The 22,001-nt window shown below is 38.8% G+C and overlaps 1 protein-coding gene across 1 annotated transcript; it reads left to right on the top strand.

The window, feature by feature from the left end:
* The first annotated feature begins 7,735 nt into the window (after positions 1-7,735).
* GZMK (granzyme K) lies at positions 7,736-16,352 on the top strand. The gene is made up of 5 exons (XM_007469282.1): positions 7,736-7,859; positions 8,136-8,283; positions 13,230-13,380; positions 14,140-14,409; positions 15,835-16,352. Exons 1-5 carry the CDS (start codon positions 7,796-7,798, stop codon positions 15,994-15,996), a joined length of 795 nt encoding a protein of 264 aa, XP_007469344.1. The 5' UTR covers positions 7,736-7,795; the 3' UTR covers positions 15,997-16,352.
* Positions 16,353-22,001: the final 5,649 nt, after the last annotated feature.

Raw genomic sequence — 22,001 nt, 5'->3', positions numbered from 1 at the left:
TCATGCTTCTAGAAAAGATGTGAGATCGTAAAATACACTTACAGGAAGACCTGTGTACTTTAACCTTCCCTTTAACCTTGTAGAAGCCAGATGTGACACCTGGGACCATGAGGTTAGTGAACATGAGGACTGAGGATGCACACCTGAGTCCTGATAGTAACACTGAGCCACTGGATTCATCAGCCCTGGTGTCCTGCTACCCCTGAGCTTCTTGTTACATGAGAAAGTGAATGTCCTTGTTGTTTAAGTCCCTCTGGGTTGAGTCTTCTATTACTCACAGCTGAAAGCATTCCTTGCAGGTACAAAGTGCATAAACACAGTCCTCAAGAAGTTGACAATCTCGGAGATGAATAGACTAAATAAGATAAACACCATAATAACATCTATGAAGATGTTAACTATTACTTCTAAGGGTTCCTCTTGCTTTGGGAAGAGGAAAACAGCACCTTCACCTGCAATGATTAGGAGATACTTCACGGAGAAGGTGGCACTTCCTATAGCACTTGAATAATAAGGTAACTGCTTGGATGGCCTAGAGGTGGTGAATAGAAAATAATCTATTCCCTCTTGAGAATAAGAAGGCTAGAGAGTAGAAGAAAAAGTTGTTGGAGCAATATTATGAAGAGAGGTCAAGGTGGAAAATCAGAAACTGTACACAGGTTTCCCACCATGAGTTCTAAGGAAGCCATGTCCCTTTATATGCTCTGTGAAAATAAATGTTCTTTAGTCCAACAAGTCTGAGATACTGAGCATACTATATCCCTACATATCCTCTTGGGTATTAACAATACACATTAGCATTTAAAGGCTATGAGAAGTCCTGAAGACTAGAACTACATTTAACTTTGTTTAATTGCTTTGGAACAGGCTGGGCTTAAGAGAATAGAAGAGACTTATAGAGAGAATTTGGAGAACAGGAAGAGGATGTGGCAGTAAAGAGACAAATAGTGCTTGAAGGGGTAAAAAATGTCAGAACAGAGAGTATGACAGGAGTCAGGGGCAGAGGATGCTTCAAGGAAAAACTGGTCAGCAGAAAGAAAAGATGCAGATAAATCAACAAGAATGAGTATTGAGAACAGCCCACAAGTTTCACTGATAGCGTGTTTTAGCAGTGAGAAATGAAAACAATTTTTTGGGATGACAAGGGAGCAAGAAATCGATTATGAAAGAAAGAGCTCTGATTAGGAAAGGAAAGGAAGGATAAACTGAGGATCAAACATGTTCAAGTGAATATCTTTCATGAGTAGATAGGTCTGTGTGCTTGCATACAAAATTAATGTAGAGATGGATGGATGGATAGATGATGGATGGATGGATGGGTGGATGGATGGATGCATGCATATTGAAGGAATGAGCTAGTGGAGATGTAGAAATTTAAGTTGCTTTATAAAGAAATAAAGACCCTGGGAGATGAGGAGAAGAATAGAGGTGTCCCTCTGTGGAGGTGTTCCCGCTTGGCCAGGAAGAAAAGATGAGTAGCTAAATAAAAAGAGAGAGTTCACCTTCAACGTCTGAAGTAGAAGGTGAAGTGATGGAGGGAAAGGGGGGCTTGGGAAAGATAGAGTCTGGAAAGGCTATTGTGGCCAGTGATCTAGAGAATGAAGGAGATAAGTGAGAGGATTTCTAGAGTACAGTGAACTCTCTACTCTTGAGCTGGTGGGCCAGCCCACTAGGGCCCTGTGATTTTCTGCAGCAGAATTCTTTAACCTAGAATCTGAGAAAGCAAGCGGGAAGGGAGATGTAGGGTTGGGCAGTTCCACAGTAGAAGGTTAAGGAGGCATGATACCTGGAGTTGATAGGTGGGCCTTGTTTGGGGTTTTTTTGTTGTTTGTTTGTTTTGGCCACGCCCTGAGGCATGCGGGATCTTAGTTCTGCAACCAGGGATCAAACCCTTGCCCCCTGCAGTGGAAGCGCAGAGTCCTAACCACTGGACGGTCAGGGAGTTCCAGATTGGTGGGCCTTGTTAACATGACCATCTTGTTCAGACTGAAAAGAGGTCAGATGTGTCCAGAAGAAAGCTAGTGGACGTGGGTAAATTGCAAGAAGGCCAGTGATCTGAAATTCTGGTGAGAAGAGAAAATATGTGTTTTGGATTTTGGAGAGAAGTAGAGGTGAATTAAGGAAGTTGTGAAAGGAAAGAGGATTTACAAAGTTTAAGATCTAAAAGAAAAAAGCACAATCATTACATTGCTGCCAAAACCCATTCACTGACTTGTCAACCAACAATGTGAATGTAGTAGATGATGCTTTCGTTGATTTATATCTTCTCAGCTTGGTGGTCTTTTTATCAGCACTTGCTATAGTTTTGCCATTAGTGCATCAAACTTTTACTTACTAAGACTTGCAAAAATGTGAAATGTGCTTTATTTTCTATCCTAAAATCATCAATATTTTTTAAAATATTATGTATATGCTAAGTCCCTTATAAGGAAATTTAACTAAAGCATTATTTTGTTTATACTTATACTGATTTGTTCATCATCAAGCTCATTTATTATTACTCCTATTTTCTTTGATGTAGTTGTAAGAGCTCTTCACATACTAAAGATATTATCTTTGAGGGGAATGTTTTATTATATGTCTTTGGATATTGCCTCTGGTGTTTTTTGCCTTACAAAAGTCAAAGTTTTATATACTCATATGTATTGGTGGTGTCCTTTATGTCTTCCTCTCTCAAACATTGCTTTTAACTTACCATTTCATTTAATGTTTATAATGGTTTCACTTTTTTCATAGAAAATCTTTGATCCACCTGGAATTTATTTGTGATAAAGAGTACGATAGGGATTTAGGGATCAGTGGGTGTGGGGCAGGGGAATGTGCAAATGTGTGTATGTGTGTGTGTGTTGTTTGGTTAATCATTCGCCTTTGGGAAAAGTATTTCTATCACACTTAGAACTGTGTGACAATTTCTACTTGAATTCATTGTAAGTGAAAAATTAAGGAATACTGAATCAATTGGTTTATTGAGTTCCAGCTTGGCAACAGCATTTACTGTGTTTCCCTTATGAATGAATCTGATCATCCTCTCTGAAATAACTACTAGTTTTCCTGCTTTATTTTATGAAACCAATCTGATTCATTTAAACAACTTAATTGCTTTCAATGTGATAAGGTTATTCCTTTTAACAGATGTGTTTCTATTGTAAAAAAGATGATATATTTGCCTTGGGACACATCACAGTATCTGAGTTGTTCAAATATAAATGGAAGTGTTTCATTGTAAGGCCTCCCATCCTCCATTGATTGTTTTCTTCTTTCCTCTGCAATATTTATTTATTTCCTTCCTTTCCCTTCCTGCTTCCACATTTCTTCTGGTTTCTATCACCAAGTTCTTCCCCTGACATCTTTCCCTTGACTACACATGGACCCCAGTTTTCTTCCCAAAGCCCCACCAGGTTCATGCAAGTCCTCAATTCCTCTGTGCAAGGCCAGTGGCCCTACAAGTCTGCTGCTGAGAGAGAGATCAAGGCTACAAACATTCCTTTGGCAGTCATCCCTGTTGAAAGGATTTTCACATGTGTAAATCTTTTAGGACAAACACTGCAGACAGTGTGAGTGATCTGCCGTATGTCCAGTGACATCACAGGACCACAGCATGTGGGACTTTCCCTCCCATAACATTTCAACTCAGTGAAAATGAACATCAAAAGCCACCCTGAAGAAGAAAAGAAAAAGAAGAGGTGTCACAAAAGGGCAGCTTGAGGCCTGGAGAAAAAGTTGAGATCAGGACAGTGTCTGGCCACGCAGCCAGCTCCAGGTGTACTGGGAAATCCCCATCTGCCAAATTCTCAAGCTGTTTTCGTGTGGTTATTCCTTATGCCAAGATACCGTCCATACTCACCCATTGTACCTCTCATCCACTGCAGTTATTTCATAGTTGACTTGGAGAGGAGTAAAGGAGGAGGAGGTTAAAGGACTACTGTGTTACTTAACTCAGTAGTGGTGAGTAGGAAACATACTCATATTTAATAAAGGAAGATAATTAATATGCAAAATATGTTCTGATTAAAAGGCAGAGAAATGTAAAACAAATTTCCCTCCATCCTACTTTAATCACCATCATCATTCCACCAAAGGGAGATCATGGAGCAGTTCTCTGAAGTATTTAAAATGAAGTGGCTTAAGAAAAGACAGGGCTCCATATGCTCCAACGCAGCTTACCCAGTTTCTCTACACTGAGGTTAAGTCCAAAGCTTCAGGTCTGAGTCAAGGGATACTTTGCTTTCCTTTGCAGTTGTTCTCAAGCTCATCCATTTTATGGAATCTCATGGAAGGAATGGCTGTAATCTGAAGTAGGATTTGTCTTCTGGGCACCTTTGGACATAATGTCATCATACAGCACCCCAATAACCCTCCCTACTCCAATTTTCAAAACTGCCATAGTTTCATCATAATTCTTAGCAGCTGCATGTAGCAGATTAGCTAAATCATTACTGGACAGAAACCAAGGCCCCAGAGGGAGGTGGTCATAAAGGAAGGACCCAGTAGAATTCTGCCAAATCCTGATCTCAGGTGCCTGGTGCAGGACAGCCATGGGAGTCTTGGAAACCTTGGTGTTGGAAAACTTTCCAAAGGAGGTCAAAAGGGAAGAAATGGGAAGGGCTTGAAATAGACATGCTTTGCAGTTGTGTCTACAGAGCAGTACTCATACTACCCATGGGGTAGACCAGGTACGTTTTGAAATTTTGTTTGTTTGTTCATTTGTTTGGTTTTTGTTTCAATTCATCGTGGACTGATACTTTTATACAATAAAACAAAGACGAGTAGGAAAATTAAATTAAAATTTTAAAAAGCCATACAAAATGCATGCCTTATTATAGGATTAGGTTGGACAGACATTAAATTACATTTCATTAAATAAAATAAATTAGTACAGAGTCATGATAAATGACTGTAACAGCCTCTAAACTCTGTCTCTCAATTTCTGTCCTCATCTTGCGCAAGATGGGTAATAAACAGGTCACACACCGGCACACGTCTGGTAGCCATCCTTTGAATGACAAGGCTTTAGAGGGCGTGGCTAATGAATGTGATGGAAGCCCAACGGAGAGAACCACACGTGGCCTTTGGAGCTTCCAGACAACTGCTCTGTATGGGTCTCTCGAAACACAGAAGGGTCAAGAGAGGGAGTAGGGATGGAGGAAAACAAAAACCCGGAGCTCAAAATCAGCATCCCCAAGAACAGCTAATAGGGACAGCTGAACACAACACAGCAAAGGAGAACCTCAAGGCCCCTGACCTGTGAACCAGTCCCGCTCGGAGCACCGCCTCACACTTGCTCAGCCCAGCACAGCTGCTACAAAATTCATCCAAAGCAAACACGGCTCTCCCCGCAGCAGACTCAACAGAACAAAAATCGACACCAAGAAATAAATTAGATGGTGGAGCTCATCATGTTACACAGCTCACTGTTCTCAAATCCAGGATCCTGAATGTTATAACAAATGATGCTATTAACCCCTGCATCGGTTTGAAGCCCAAACCAAATAACTCCTTACTATAAACCAACATGATTCTCAGAATTTTCCAGGACAGCTACAAGAAAGAGTTATGAGACCGTCCGGAAAAAAAAGCCAAAAATTCTAAAGAAAAAGAAAAAAAAAAAAACAACAACCTCCCAATTGAATTAAATCTCACCATGTCTAATTGCAGTGTATATGGCTAAATCCTTTTTCCCTCTGCACAGCCAGCTTGCCTCTTAGAGCATCTAAGCCCCAGAACTTCTCAAAGTAGGGCAGGCATGTGGCCAGTTTGAAAGCCACATGGACCCTGGAGCCAGCACCTAAGGGTTTAAGAACTGATCTGCCACCTGCTAGGTCAGTAATCTCCAGCAAGTCTTTATCCACAAAACAAGACTAATGACAGCCACCTCCCAGGAAATAGAGTTGAAAATGCCTAGCAATTTGTAAAAACCTATGTGGATATTAGTCCTTACTACACAGAAATAAGCATCTGAGAGATTTTTTAACCATGCCCCCCTGTCACCCTGGCAAAAATGAAGCTTTGTCTTTTACACAGTTCATTTCTTCCTCACAGCTCAAATCACTTCCAAATGTCACACATTATCTTTCTTATGTTCCCAACATCACTGCAATACAGTGGGGAGCTGGCATCATCAAGCCCACTTTACAGCTTGCAGAAGTGGCACATGAGGAATCCATCAAGGCACACCAACAGTGACAACAATGACTTGAAAAGTAACAAGGACCTTTGGCTGGAAATAACAAATCTGCTTTAAGTTTGTGGCTTTTCTTAATCCGGCTCCTCCTTGTCTCACCCACAGGTCTATGAGACAGGAAGTCACTACTCTGCATTGGTTTTGTTAATTCTTCTTATTTACCATGCAGGAGAGCTTTACTGTTGCTGCATCCTGGTAAAGTGCAAACAGGATATTTCTCAAATTCTGTGCTCTGGTGGTATATTTATTATCATACAAGTTACTTTAGATGAGGCAAATGATTTGGTCCAGCTTGTATGCTGTGTAACCTTAGGCAAATTACTTAGCCTCTCTGAACCTATTTCTTCAGTTGTAACATAAAAATAGTAGTTTGTCCTGCCTTTCTCACAGACATAAGACATGAAAACATATAAATGATCATGTAAAGAGAATTCTGGAAATAATTTAAGACACATTAAATTATAATGTAGAATATACAAGTATAATATTGTTTTTTTATTATTTCCACTGTCTTAAGCTAGAGAGCAATTTAGTAGGAGTCTTTTGCAATCTGCCAAGAAAAATAGCTCTGTATTTTAATTCTCCTTTATAAAAAATAAATAAAAGATAGGACACATATATCTTAGAAAAAGGAAAATAAGATCTGTTAATTCAAGGTAAATTTTGGTCAGTGTTTCTGCAAAGTGTTTGGGGCCATGCATGGTGCCTGACTTGTCTATCCATATTTTATAACATTTGCACTATAGATCAGCACCCAGCACAAACAAAATTTCGTAGAATCTTAAGTCAAATACCTTTTGTAGTGAAGGAGAAAGTACAGTAGAAAGCCTGGCAATGTGTTTCATCTGTTCCTGGGGAGAGTGACAAAGTGCAGTCCTTGATTTTTAAAAGATATTATTATTAAGGCCCTGGATAAACACATGGTCATTTTCAATTAAAAATGAGTAAAAGAGACACTCAGAATTAGAAATATGTTGCCAATGTTCCCCTTTAATAACATTATTAAATCTTCCAAAAATGTAATGAAAATTTAACCAAATTTGGTCAAATTTAGAGAAAATGGCATGACTAGGAATAAATTTGCTACAAAACATATGGGTTTCTCTGGATGATGTTCAGGCTTTAGCTAAGCCTTATTGTAAAGCAGCCGTGATCTGTGCAAGGTTCCACGTCTCTCTACATAATAAATCTATGTCCAAATGAAAAATAGAGAGAAACTAAATATGATAGGCATCATTTTCTGCCAGGAAAAATAGTAAGTATTACTTTAGAGCAATGAACATCTTTGAACCTCATTAAGTTCTTATGGCTTGCATATTTTTTATTCTCTCACCATTTATAACATGAATACTTATACAGATATTGAAAATGGTTAACTACAGAAATGAGTACTTTATGGCACACATACCTTGCTCTAAAAATGCTAAAAGCGCAATTCTGAAACTCCCCAAACTGATATATACCTTTAATCTTAGGTGTGAAAAACTTTACCTCTAGAACACTTGTGGTGAGAAAGTTAAATTTACAAAATCGAAACTCAGTCTTCAGACACTTCTTCCTTCACCAATACAGTCACAATATTTCATCTGGGCTTCTTAAATCTAAGCCATTGAAATGACTAAATTTTCTTCTTTTTTTCTATGTTTCCTAATAGCCGGGACTTACATGACTCCAGAGTGTAAGTATCTCCTATACCTACCACATGTGAGAATTAAATGATTTTCTAGTGATTGTATTGTTACATTATAAATGAAAATAATTTTTACTTCCATGTAGCTCCTTCTAAACTGTAATGTATTCTACAGTTGTTCATCAGTAAAATTATAATAACTATTAGGTGACTGAAAGATTTTTTTTAATCTTTGAAAAATTATATAATGACTGTCAGAAGAAGAATTACATGAAATAATCTGCTTAGATCTTTTGCGTTAAATCTTTTGGTTTTCTTTTGGAGGTTTCAACATGGAGATTATCGGAGGGAGAGAAGCGTCACCTCATTCCAGGCCATTTATGGCTTCCGTGCAGTATGGCGGCAATCACATTTGCGGGGGCGTGCTAATCCATCCACAGTGGGTGCTGACAGCGGCCCACTGCCACTCTCGGTGAGTATTAGGCTAACTGTGTTTCCTCAAGTTGTCTAGAAAAGAAGCTCACCTCTCCCAGGGGAGAATTTGATCTACCCTTAGCTTCTGTGCTAACTGACCAACTGGTGGAGTTTATTTACCCTCTCACACATCCGCGATTCTGCCCCAAGTTCTCCTTTTCTGGGAGATCTAGGCAACCCAATAGACAAATTCAAGTCCTTCATATAATGCCTGGGAACACAGCAACAGTTATGAAGCGGCAGTATTCCTGACCTTGCTAGGGGAAATCAGACAACCTGAGTTTGCACCCCATTTTACAAATGGGAAATAATAATAGTAGTATATAACTGCTTCATGGGGTTTTGAGGATTAAATAGTGTCTATTTAAATATTTTAGCATGCTTAGCACATAGTAAGCTGCAAATAAGTTGCAGCTCTTATTACTGTTATATGTATGAGGAGCCTGCTTTGCTAATAGATTTTTGAGACGCCTTACCTTAACTCCTCTGCTCAATGCCCACCGCAGAGGTCTGAGGCCCACAGCTTGGGAATCACAGCTGTAAGGGGCAACAATCTAACTAGGTGAAAAAAAAAAAAAGTATAGATGATTTACAAAGAAAAAGAGAGAGAGAGAGAGCTATTTTTTCTGGGATACGTAAAATGAAAGCTTTTCTAAAGACGGACTATAACCTCTCATTCTATGATTCTCTTACTTCAGCTAAAAATGTCCAAAACCCTTCTTGGGATGCCGCTACCATCACAAAAGGAAGAGCAATAGAAAACGAATTTGGCGTTTGTTGTTTTGTTTGTTTGTTTCGGCTTGGGGGGTGGTTGTTTTTTGTTTTTGTTTTTTTTTGCGGTACGCGGGCCTCTCACTGTTGTGGCCTCTCCCGTTGTAGAGCACAGGCTGCGGATGCGCAGGCTCAGCGGCCACGGCTCACGGGCCCAGCCGCTCCGCGGCATGTGGGATCTTCCCGGACCGGGGCACGAACCCGTGTCCCCTGCATCTGCAGGCGGACTCTCAACCACTGTGCCACCACGGAAGCCCGGGGGGTGGTTTTTGTTTGTATGTTTCTTCCTTATGTTTCTTGCCTGAATAAGCTAAGAAAAGATGGGGCCTTCTCCTTTCCTTACAAATATGACAGCACTTCACTTAAGAACCTCTTAGCCATAATCATTTACTATCTAGGCATCAGTTATATCTAAATGGAACAACTGAATTGACTTGCTTCTCATATTTTGGGGATTTTTGCTTGGTTGCCCCATTTTAATGAGACTGTTCGAACACAAATTAGAAATTCTGAAGCCTGCAAACTGTGAGAACTTCTGTTTTTTTTCTAAATAGCAATAAGCCACTAATTTCCGATTTAGCATGGTTACTTCATTTAAGCAGGGCTCTTGCTGTCACAGAAATCACCCTTGTGTCCTCATCAGTTCTGTCTTTTCTAGGGCACTCGTCCCCTGGGGACCAGCTAAGCAGAGGGTGACTATCAATAAATGTTCATTCAATTCAGAATATGCACATCTTCAAATATGCTTGTGGTTATACATTCAAATGGATTATAACCTCCCCAGACACAAAGCTTGATTTATTATAAATGCTGAACAAACGCTGGATAGAAAAAAGGAAATAAATTGGAGGGGAGGGGATTTTGGGGGTTTTGGTTTTTGCTAAGATGAATGAACAGTATGTGAAGTCCTTCACAAGCCATAAATTGCTATCCAAAGGTAAATAGTATTATTAAGTTGAATTTTAAATTTTGTCAAGTGAACTTGACTCAGTAGAAATAGATTCCCAAATTGAAAAATTGGGAAAAAGAGGTCTTGGAATTAAAAAAAAAAAAAAAACTATTGCTAAATATTATTTTAAATGGCTGTAGTTTAAAGAACTGCAGAATATGTGGATCAGATTTCCTCTACAGGACACTTGGGTGTAAAAATGTAGGCAGATTGGTGCTTAGAAAAACATTAAGCTTTGTGAAATCCAAAATATTTATGAAATAGTTCAATGGTGGCTTCCCACAAATGGACTCCTAAGTATCCGATGAGAATAGCTCACTAACTTCAGGCCCTTCTCTCAGCAAAATGGTGAAGGGGGCCAAATCTGGGGTATTCCCTTCTCACTACCCATCCACACTAAGTTCCTCACTTAGTCTCTTGGCCCCTTTATTAGTTGCCATGCCAGTTATAAAAGGAAACCAGTAAAAAATCCTCTTGTATAACATTTTCAGCATTTCAATTTATCAGAAGCAAAACTCTCACCAACTCTTGTCCACTGTCTTCCTTAGTCTCCTCCAATGCCTTCTCCCACTGAACACTCCCCCATCCTTTCACCTGCCTAGCCAGTGAACGGATGGAACCTCCCCGCTCCAACCCAGCCCCTTCCACATGGCCTCACTCCATCCCAAATCACTCAAGGCTCCCAGAGTAGAATGGTTACCAATCCAGACCCCAGGTTCAAACCAAAGAAGCTTTAATCCCCCTGCATTTGCATCCCAGAGCCTCCGTTTAATATTGGTGGGACTTTCTCAAGTTTGTCAATTTATCTGATCATCAATTCCCTCATCTGCAAAATGGGGATAATCATATACCTCCTTCACAGGGCTGTTGTGAGGTTTAAATGAGGGAAAATATGTAAAATGCTTAGCACAAAACCTCGCACACTACAGTAACCTAATAAATGTCATCTAATGTTATATTAATATCTGTACCTTCCATGGTAATCACTGAGGAACAAATATCATGGTCCAGTCATGTTGATGGGATAAAACCATGACAGCCCATCTCTGACAGCCAGGTAATTCCCTCCTCTCTTAGGCAAGAGAATTCCAAAACTAGGGACCCTACCTTCACCAACACACCCAGAGGAATGGGTCTAAGCAGAAACGCTGCTCAGTACCAAAGCAGAGTGGCAGAGGAAATAAGAGGCTTGAAGGGGCTTGGCACAGGGCTTATAGAGGTGCCATGCAGCCAGAAACCTCCAGACGATTCTGACGCAGGTGGTCCAAAGACCACCTGTGGAGAAACACTGCGCTGTGCAAAAGAGACACTAGTATTGTTACTTCTCCTCGGTGGGAATTCATACCTGGATTTAGGTAAGGAGGTGGGATCCTAGAACTCAGGTAATTCCAGGTATCCTGTGGGCAGAAAAAAATTGACCTCTGTAGTACAGATTACAGTTGAAGTGTATCTAGAAATGGAAAGTTCAGAAAACATTCATGGTCTGCTTGGGTTGGTTTTGGTATTCATATGTCCCAGTGGAGACAAAAATAACTAAAACACTTCAAAGCCGTTAACAAATCAAGGAAATTGGTAAAAGATGAAGGAAAAACAGACATTTTCTCAGCACCCTTCCCCTAGTCAGAATTCATCTTCCACGTCCTGCATTTGTATCTCCCAGCCTTCCTGTGTTAGTTATTTATGTATGTATCCATCTTTTCTATTATATCAGTAATCCCAGGGATTTTATATCATCCTTCCCCTCCAAAGCTTTGGGTTTAGTGAGTACGCTGAATTTGGGTTTGAATCAATCCTGAGAAATCCAATCTACATCCTTTGAGAAATTTCATCCCCATCCTGATTTTGCAATAGACAAACTTTTCAACAAATAGAGCTGGAATTCCCAAAATAAACCAGAATAAACTCTTTTGGTGGAAACCAAAAAACGGTAATTCCCAGCAGTCACAGCCTTGCCATACGCAAACCCACCCCAGCATAGCCATATACTGGCTCCCCAAACCTGAAACAACCTCTTATTCCTTTTTCCATATGTCTCTGTGCTCTTTTTAATTTTTATTAATCTTTATTCATATGTATATGTGTGTGTTTATTGGGTATGTGTGCTTTTATTGTAATCTGCCCTGACTCTTTTCCACGTGACAATGAAATAGTTACATGTAAACAAATATAATTCTTTTTATCACCTTCCTCGTTCCAAAAAAGGATTTGAAGTCATTTCCTGAGAACACACATTAAAATGGGATATTTTTGTAGTGTGCAAATGGCTCAAGGTATTGTCAAGATCTCAAAAAAAAAAATCTATATATTTCATAACTAGATGTAAATATAATTTTATTCAACATACAGTAAACCAGATCAACTGTTGAAATACTGGTACTAAAATTGTATATGACTAGAGTTTAAAAAAAAAAAAAACTGTTGTTTCTTCATCTGACTCACCAGTTTTTATCCTCTAAATCTCCACAATGGAATTACCAATGACTACTATGTCTTAATTTCAAATGATTTTTCACCTTGAGGAAAGTTTTCCCTTCTTGTCTAAATCATCTTTCTAACTGAGGGGACAGAACATATGAGTATAGTTGAAAGTCATCTAATGGACCTTACTTCTCCATATTGCCCTGAGATGAGGTTTAGACATACCAGATTAGCAAGTGTAGAGTTGTGCCTTTTTACCTTTTAGTTATTAAAACACTTAACATTGGGAAGATGAAAAATTTCTGGATATTGATGGTGGTGGTGATGGATGAACAGCAATGTAAATGTATTTAATGCCTCAGAACCATTTAAAAATGGTTACAGTTATAAATTTCATGTTATGTATATTTTACCTCAATAAAAAAAGCTTAACAATGGTGGATATAAATCACAACCCACAAACTCGAGAAATATAATTTCCTTTATTTTTATATAAATTAACACAACTTTACTGTAAACTTGATCTCAGTCACATAGGATTTCACTCCTTTTTCCCCACAGTAGGGTACAAGTCCTGATATTCTTTTGCAAGGCTGGGGAATTGGAGTGGGATGGGTTTGGTCCTTGTTATCATCCATTCATGATTGGGTGTCCACTGACACCTCTGTCACTCCACCTAATCCTACACAGGTTATCTTGGAGCTGGTCCTTATTCCTGCAGGTATATGGCCTCCTCCACAATTTCTACTCCTCACTGGAAGATTTGAGAATCATTCTGTGGTGTCTATTCTCTTTGCTTTTTTTAGGTTTGCCAAAGACAAGTCTTCCAAAGTGATTTTAGGAGCACACTCTCTCTCAAAGAATGAGGGCTCCAAACAAACATTTGAGATTAAAAGATTCATACGATTCCCAAGATTTACATCAGATCCTAAATCAAATGATATTATGCTGGTTGAGGTATGTAGCATTGCATTCCTTCAGTTTCTCCAACATCCTTATACAGCACAGTTCAGTTGTTAAATCATCTACACAAAAGGATGTTGTTGGCACTTTCCCCTTGTTCGAGGTGATTGTGACATATTTTATAAGGGCCCATTTACTGCCTCGAGAGAAACAAGAAGTTATCACAGATGCATCTGGGCTGTGTTTATACAAGTTAAAACAGTTCTGATGCTCGCATACGTGGGAGGGGAACATCCCAACAGGCCCAAGGATCCACACTGCAAGCTTTTTCCCCAATGCTTTTCTCATTAGCAAGTGAAAAATACAAGTCACTTATACAACAGAGCCAAGCAAGTGACTTCAGGGATATAGAAGTGAGTTACAACTTAGTCTAGACCATACTTAGTCTAGTCCAAACTTAGTCTAGACCATACTCAAGGGTCCTATCTAGCAGGAAATAGCCCAGCCCTCAAAGTCATGACCTATGGATGTTATTCCACAGCAAACCATCCAATGCGGAGCAAAGGCCAGTTTGCTAGAGACTGGGCAAAATTCCTGCTCTGTGTAAGCTCCCTCCCCAAGGATCACTGAGCTCTAAGGGAAATGAAGAGCATGTTCAGAAAAGCAACAACCACAAATGCAGCTGTGGGCTACCACCAAAGTAGATTCAAAAAGAGGGACGCCCTCCTAGCACAGAGGGACCACACATACATCACTCAGGCTAATAATACCACTGGGGACAAATGATAATTTATTCTCTTTTCAATCTGTCAGCTTCACACGGCCGCAAAACTCAACAAACATGTCCAACTGCTCCACCCAAGAGCCAAAAATGATATTACAGCTGGAACAAAATGCCAGGTTATTGGCTGGGGAGCCACTGACCCAGAATGTTTAAGGCCCTCTGATACCCTGCGAGAAGTCACTGTTACTGTCATAAGTCGGAAAGTTTGCAACAGCCAAAGTTATTACAACCACGACCCTATTATAACTAAAAACATGGTATGTGCAGGAGATGCCAGAGGCCAGAAGGATTCCTGCCAGGTAAGAACCTCTCACTCAAACAGGCATTTCAGGCTGCTGAGCTACAGTCAGGCCCCACCTGCACACCCGCACCGAGGGGGAGAGGCGTGGAGAACATCGCATCGCAACTCCAAAAATGTGCCCTCCGATCCTGCACAGTGTTCTCTTTGCTTTCTCATCTACCAGTGCAAATGAGTCATAAGTACTTGCGCAACACATAGTAAACACTCATTAAGTGTTTGTTAATCAGGATAGTTAACTATATCTGATAACTTTTACTGAGGGGTATTACCGCCCTTAGAAAGCCTACCAACTCTGAGGTCAGTAGTGGTGATTAGAAGATAACTTCTCAACCCCCCACCATCACCACCTTTAAACCAATAGGTCTTCTAAAACTCAAATGCAAAAAGCTCAAGTGTATATTATGTGTTTCTTAAATAATGTTGACTAACTGCTAACTGACTAAAAGGAACAACAGTCATGCTTTTCAAAATCTTCTGTTTCCTGAGGTAGTAAAAAAAAAGAAAAAAATAGGTGATCATGTTTACAGGTAATGAAGGCTACCTAGCACAGATGGATTACTAATTTTTTTAAAAATATGATATAATATTCACATTATACTATATTAAGCATTATCAAGGGGAGGGGATGATGATGACAAAGATCATGTGTAACTGTGGTGCCCCAAGATCATCAACCCCCTTAGCCTCTACTTTCACAGCCAACCAAGCACAAAGTACTGCCGTTTTTGATGTGATTGGCAGCAGAGGCAAAGACTGCTCTTTAGATTTGAACGCTAGCTCCTTATCTGAAAGGCCAGGCTTCCCCCTCTATCACCTTGTCACTTTCCTTGACAGAATTTTTGTGTACTGTTTTGTTGTCAGAGTGAGTCCTAAAGAATCAGTTCATTGAGCAAGTATTTACTAAGTGTTGAGTATGTGCAGAGCCCCACGTTCAATCATATGATGATAGAAAAAAATAATAGAGAAGATAGAGTACCTGCCACCAAGACATTTACTTTAACACATTGCTCTTTTCTACCAGTCTCAATAGCAACTTGATTTCAAATCCATGAGCACCAAAATGGAATTCATAATTTTGAAAATTTCTTTTATTTCCGTGGGTTATTTCAAACTTTATGCCTACCCATTTCTTCATGAATAAAGTTCAGCAGTCACTGATTACCAAAGGAGGTAAATATACATAGTCTTAGACAGAGACAGGGACATGGACAAAGAGAGGCAGACAGACAGATGGACAGAACCATGGTCCTGGATGGAGACACAGACACAGAGAATCTATACTGCGTCAGGGGCTGTATCAGGCACTCTGCAGGACACAAAGAAACCAAGGACCCAGATAATAATCCTTTGAGTAACTAACAGCTGATGGTTGAAAAAGTTCAACAGCTTCTTACCAAGTATCTGCCTGTTTTCTTCTTTCCAGGGTGACTCAGGGGGCCCTTTGATCTGCAAAGGTGCCTTCCATGCCCTAGTCTCTGGAGGTCGTAAATGTGGTGATGCCAAGAAACCTGGAATCTACATCCTATTAACCTGGAAATACCAGGCTTGGATCAAAAGCATCTTGGCCCCATCTCATGCAAACTAAGACTACACATGATTTTCTTGGCTCTACCAGTTGCTTGTTTTCGTTTTTGTTTCATAATATGTTCCACAGGCCAACTTATCTTCAGAGGTAGTTGAATGTAGCTAAAGTGGAGCACAGTTAGGGTCCACTCCTGACCCATTAGTACTGATTTTGTTAAGGAATCAAGTTCTTTTTCACATGTACCACTGATGTATTTCTACTCTGCTGATCTTATTCTGAATAAAATTTAGAAGACTATCTGCTTGTCTTGTATGGAAATAAGACACAGGGAATGATATATCCCCCCCGACTCCACGCACACTCCCCCAAAAGGGCAAAAACGTGATTAAACAAGACAGTAATGGCATCACCTTTAACCAGGTTTATGTTGTGATTTCTGCTGGATCATCCTAAGCTGTATTTTTAAAATAAGAAACACTAAATTCAAACACCCCAACTCAAGTTAAGAAAATATCATCAAGGTTTATACAAATATTTAGATAGCACTTATTATTTTTTTATGTCACATTTCATTCCAAACAGGATTTAAAGCAAAATACAAAAATACCTGCAATGAAACAAAATATGAAATTAAAAATAATTTTTCCTCAAAAAATTAATAGAAATACAATGTGATCTAGCAATTTCACTTCTGGATATTTGCCTGAAGAAAATGAAAACACTAATTCAAAATGATATATGCACCCACATGTTCATACAGAACTATTTACAATAGCCAAGATATGGAAAACAACTTAAGTGTCTATTGATGGATGATGAATAAAGAAACTGGTGTACACACACACACACACACACACACACACACACACACACACAGGAATATTATTCAACCATAAAAAAGAATGAAATCTTGCCATTTGCAAAAAACATAGATGGACCTCAAGGGCATTATGCTAAGTGAAATAAGTCAGACAGAGAAAGACAAATACCAAATGACCTCTCTTATATGTGGAGTCTTTAAAAAAAAAAAGAAAAAAGCTCTTAGATACAGAGAACAGATTAGATTGGTGGTTTCCAGAGGTGGGGGACGAGGAGTAAGAAAAATGGGTGAAGAGGGTCAAATGGTAAATAAATGAATAAATAAATTTAATTAATTAACTAATTAATTAAAATAAATAATAATTTGGTGAAGAAATTGAAGCAAGGAGGAAATGAGAGTAAGAAAGATTAGATGAAGATAGGAAGGTTGTTAATACCCAAAGTGCCATAATTCTCTCCCTACACTTTTGCTAGAAGGAGCCATATTTGGCTCTATGCTTCACATGAGTCAATGCAAAAAGATCAACAGAATCAGTTAAATGAATTACAGTATCCAGGAAATAAAAATAAACTATTTTCCCAGAAGTAGGGCCACTGGTGCTAGAACTAAAACTAAACAGAACTTTCTTCCATGATCCTCTTGAGAAGGACACTGTGCCATGGTTCCTATGTCCCTACCAAAGGCATGAGGATCACCTGAGAAGACTGTTTGGAATATCGATTGTTCTGAGTCCTTGCCTAGAAATTCAGATTGAATAGGCTTGAGGTGGGCCTGGAAACCTGCATTGTTTAAAAGCAATACAGTTGATTCTGATAAATGCTCAAATCCAAAAGCCACTGATAATGAACATCCTTAATAACATATTACAAAAAAGAACAGTAAGTTCTTGGCATTGTTTTTTATAAATCCTTCAATGTGAACTGACAACAGAAGACCAAAGTGCAATTCAGTAGGGGCACTTGAGGGTCTCAGCTGTCCTTGACTGTGGTGGTCCAGTGATTAGATTGGTAACTCTTTCTAATTTGAGTGGGTGGTGGTGGAGGACAGGAGCATCATTTCAGTCTTCTCCTTCAATGGTCAGAAACCAAAAGGTTCATCTCAGCCTTTATATTTAATTTGGGTTTCAGGAGAAAAATAGCACTTATTTCCAAGTACCACCATTGAGTTTTGTTACATTCATATAGAAAAGGATTCTTTTACGTTTGTTGTCATGGCTTTTAGAAACCAAGCACTATTCTACTATGAATACTTAGCCAAATGGAAACACTGCATTAAAAAACAACCTAATTAAAAGTATAGAACTGCTTTGAGAATAAAGTAATAAAAAATTTCTTTAAATATTCCATTTTGTGTCATTTTGATTCATTAAAAATATACTGATTATGACCAAGAAATCCAATACTATACCTCATAAGAAAAAAAGGGGTGGGAGGAATTGTAGAAACTCTGGACTCACCATTAAAAAAATAATTATCTCATCTAAATTTCAAATCCATGGAACATATTGTTGCAAGTCTCTTTAATGTAACAAAAGGACTGTTGAGATTTCTTCGGATTGCAGTTGGTGAGTACCCTGAAAATTTGTCACTAAAACCTGAGAGTTGTGTTTTGATTTTAGGCTCCATGCTGTTCACATCCAATAGTCCAACCAGATCAGATTGCCAAAGAGGAAGCTTCTGTCAACAGCTATGGAAGGTCTGGTGACTCTGAAACTGGAAGATAAACAGTTTATTTTGAAAAGCAGCTGATGATGGAGGCTGCAATTGAAAAGTATCCCTGATCCTTTCAGGGAAGTACTATTTTATTAAACATACCAAAATCTTTCCAAAATAGCCTAAAATAATATAGCATTTTAGTTCGGGGAGTTCTGTCTTTGAGAGCTTATTTGATTCCATCTGTGGCCTCAAAGACAAGTTGAGAGGCAAAAATGAGGCAAATAAACAGATTTTAAAACTGCTCCTATACTTCAATTTAAATTTTTTTTTAATTAAAAAAAATTTTTTAACTGCTCCAAGGTTTTAGGGGAACTGTTGTCATTCTGAATTATCCCACCTCCTCCCTTCTTCATGACTGTAGACAGCATATTTTCCTTCCCCACAGACACAGAAAAAGGCTTCATGTTTTACGTCTACACAATCAATTGTCTAAAACAATTAGGTCCAAATATAATGCCTGAAATAGATCAATATTAAGTCAGGTGAGAAACTAAACCAGCCTAGAACTAGGTAGCAGAGTTAGTCTCTCTCATAGTTTTTACACAAAATAAATCCCAGCTCACCCTGAAATGATCAGAACAACAGTGCTTCAGAGCTTGATTGTTTCAGAAAGTATCTCACTAAAGAACTGCTCTCAATCAATCAGGGCCCCTCTTCCTCTTTGACTAAGCTCTCAGTTTGGCAAAGGACACACACGTGATGAGGGAGAAAGCAGACTGTCCAAGGACAATGTACTCAGATCTCTCAAAAAGCTTACACTTCCACAAGATTGCTGAGACACCACAAGATTACTGAGACACACATGAAAGCTGCCCATGCGTTGTCTTAAGAGTTCTTTGAGTACCAAGTCATGCTGGCTGAACAGTTGGGTTCCTTGAGTCTTGGATGATTCAACCCTGGTTTCAGGCTTTCACACACTGACTTCCTGTTTACAAATGTTAACTTCTTCAGTCTTTTTGCTAAGTCATATCAGTCAACTCCAGATTTACAAACCGTCCTCATCATCTTTTATCCTCTACCGTGAAAGGGTCATGTTCATTTTCTGGTTTTAACCATAAATATCTATATAACAGCTTATTAGAGGCAGCCTATGGGGCTTATACTGAGGCATCTCCTGAGAACTTAGAAGTAAGTAGAATTAAACTGCCCTCTGAGAGTTAAAATTTAAACTCCGTACATATTGGGGTAGAGACAGTGAAGTTCCCAAGCTTACAAGATAGGCTGTAATCTGCTTGAAAGTTAACAACTCTCAAGAGTGTCCCAGTCGGAAGGGGAGGAGGACATCCGTGGATACAGGGAAGAGGAGACAACACAGGCAGAGGTCCAACAAGAGCTGACAGGGAAAGAGGGGAAGTGAGTCCTTAAACCTGGTCCCACAGCAAGCCCATCCTGCCTTTAGCCTGATTCTCTTAGACATTCAGAGGAGTTATCTGGTCTTTTTCTAATTCCATGTGCTCACCAAGCAAACCTCGGTGAACATTTTGCTCCCCCGACGGTTATTTCTCATTGCAAAATAATAAACGTTTTGCTTCTCTACATCTACGATTATTTTCTTTACCTTTAAGTTGGGGTAATTTGAATTTCTCTTTAAGACTCAAATCTACTCTAGTGTGCTAAAAAAAAAATCAAGTTTCAATCTCTACAGTAATGAAGGTCAACTCTGAACCTTGATAAATTCACCAACATAATGAATTTTAACTACTGCATGAGACTTTTGAACAGATCAACAACCTGCCTTTCCCTTAAAGAGTACTCTGCCATCCCTGCTCTGGTCACGGGCATAAAATGTGCTCATATCTGGAGTATTTATACATGCATATTCCCATTGGTACTCTGATCATCCAATAACTCCAAGAAGTATTATGGGTTTTTTTAGCTGTGTTTTATCTGTTTCCTTCATAGCAGGGCCTGCTGGTTTGCTACTCAACAGCCATCTCCGTCTTCCCTGCTAACAAAACTCACATTTTATTTGGAGTCACAAATGTACACAGCTAAAAGATGGTCTTTTCCAGCCTCTCTCACTGCTAGTAATGGTCAAGGAGATGTAAGTGAAAATCATTGGCTGGGAGCTTCCAGGAAGTTCCTTTATTATTTTTTTTATTTAAATTTTTTAAAATTGAAGTATAGTTGATTTACAATTTGTGTTAGTTTCAGGTGTACAGCAAAGTGATTGAGCTATACATACATACGTGCATGCGCTCACACACACACACATATATACAGATTTTTTTTCCAGATTCTTTTCCATTATAGGTTATTACAAGACACTGAATATAGTTCCCTGTGCTATACAGTAGGTCCTTGTTGTTTATTTTATATATCACAGTGTGTATCCATTAATCCCAAACTCCTAATTTATCCTTCCCTCCCTTTCCCCTTTTATTACCATAAGTTTGTTTTCTGTGTCTGTGAGTTTATTTCTGGTTTGTAACAAAGTTCATTTGTATCATTTTTTTAGATTCCAAATATAAGTGATATCATATGATATATGTCTTTCTCTGTCTGACTTCACTTAATATGATAATCTTTAGATCCATCCATGTTGCTGCAAATGGCATTATTTTATTCTTTTTTATGGCTGAGTAATATTCCATTGTATATATATACCAGATCTTCTTTATCCATTCATCTGTTGATGGACATTTAGGTTGCTTCCATGTCTTGGCTATTGTAAATAGTGCTGCTATGAACATTGGGGTGCCTGTATCTTTTCAAATTAGAGTTTTTGTCTTTTCTGGATATATGCCCAGGAGTAGAATTGCTCAATCATATGGTAAGTCTAGTTTTTTGAGGAACCTCCATACTGTTCTTCATAGTGGCTGCACCAATTTACAATCCCACCAATAGTGTAGGGGGGGGGGGTTCCTTTTTCTCCACACCCTCTCTAGCATTTATTAACTGTAGACTTTTTAATTATGGCCATTCTGACTTGTGTGAGGTAATGACTCATTGTGGTTTTGATTTGCATTTCTCTAATAATTACTGATTAAGAGCATCATGTGCCTGTTGGCCATCTTTATGTCTTCTTTGGAGAAAGGTCTGTTTAGGTCTTCTGCCCATTTTTTGGTTTTTTTTTTTTTGATATTAAGCTGTATGAGCTGTTTGTATATTTTGGAAATTAATCCCTTGCCAATAGCATTGTTTGCATATATTTTCTCCCATTCTGTAGGTTGTCTTTTCATTTTGTTTATGATTTCTTTTGCTGTGCAGAAGCTTTTCCATCCAAAACCCACGGGACACCACAAAAGCAGTTCTAAGTGGGAAGTTTATAGTGATAGAAGCGTACCTCAGGAAGCAAGAAAAATCTCAAATAAACAGCCCAACCGTACACCTAAAGCAGGTAGAAGAAGAACAAACAAAACCCAAAGTTAGTAGAAGGATAAAAATCATGAAGATCAGAGCAGAAATAAATGAAATAGAGACAAAAAAAAAATACAAAAGATCAATGAAACTAAAACCTGGTTCTTAGAAAAGATAAACAAAATTGATAAACTTTTAGCCAGGAAGTTCCTTTAAAGAGAGCTGATTCA

The sequence above is a fragment of the Lipotes vexillifer genome, unplaced genomic scaffold (genome assembly GCF_000442215.2).
Source record: "Lipotes vexillifer unplaced genomic scaffold, Lipotes_vexillifer_v1.1 scaffold810, whole genome shotgun sequence".
In the NCBI taxonomy this organism is placed as follows: Eukaryota; Metazoa; Chordata; class Mammalia; order Artiodactyla; family Lipotidae; genus Lipotes; species Lipotes vexillifer.
The sequence above is the reverse complement of the archived record's forward strand: the minus strand, read 5'-3'. Positions and strand labels throughout refer to the sequence as shown.

Excerpts from the sequence above, each read along its gene's own strand:
- GZMK (XM_007469282.1), top strand. The coding sequence starts at position 7,796 with ATGACTAAATTTTCTTCTTTTTTTCTATGTTTCCTAATAGCCGGGACT. Across the intron at positions 7,860-8,135 it reads GACTTACATGACTCCAGAGT|GTTTCAACATGGAGATTATC; the intron begins GTAAGTATCTCC and ends TTTCTTTTGGAG. Across the intron at positions 13,381-14,139 it reads ATGATATTATGCTGGTTGAG|CTTCACACGGCCGCAAAACT; the intron begins GTATGTAGCATT and ends TCAATCTGTCAG.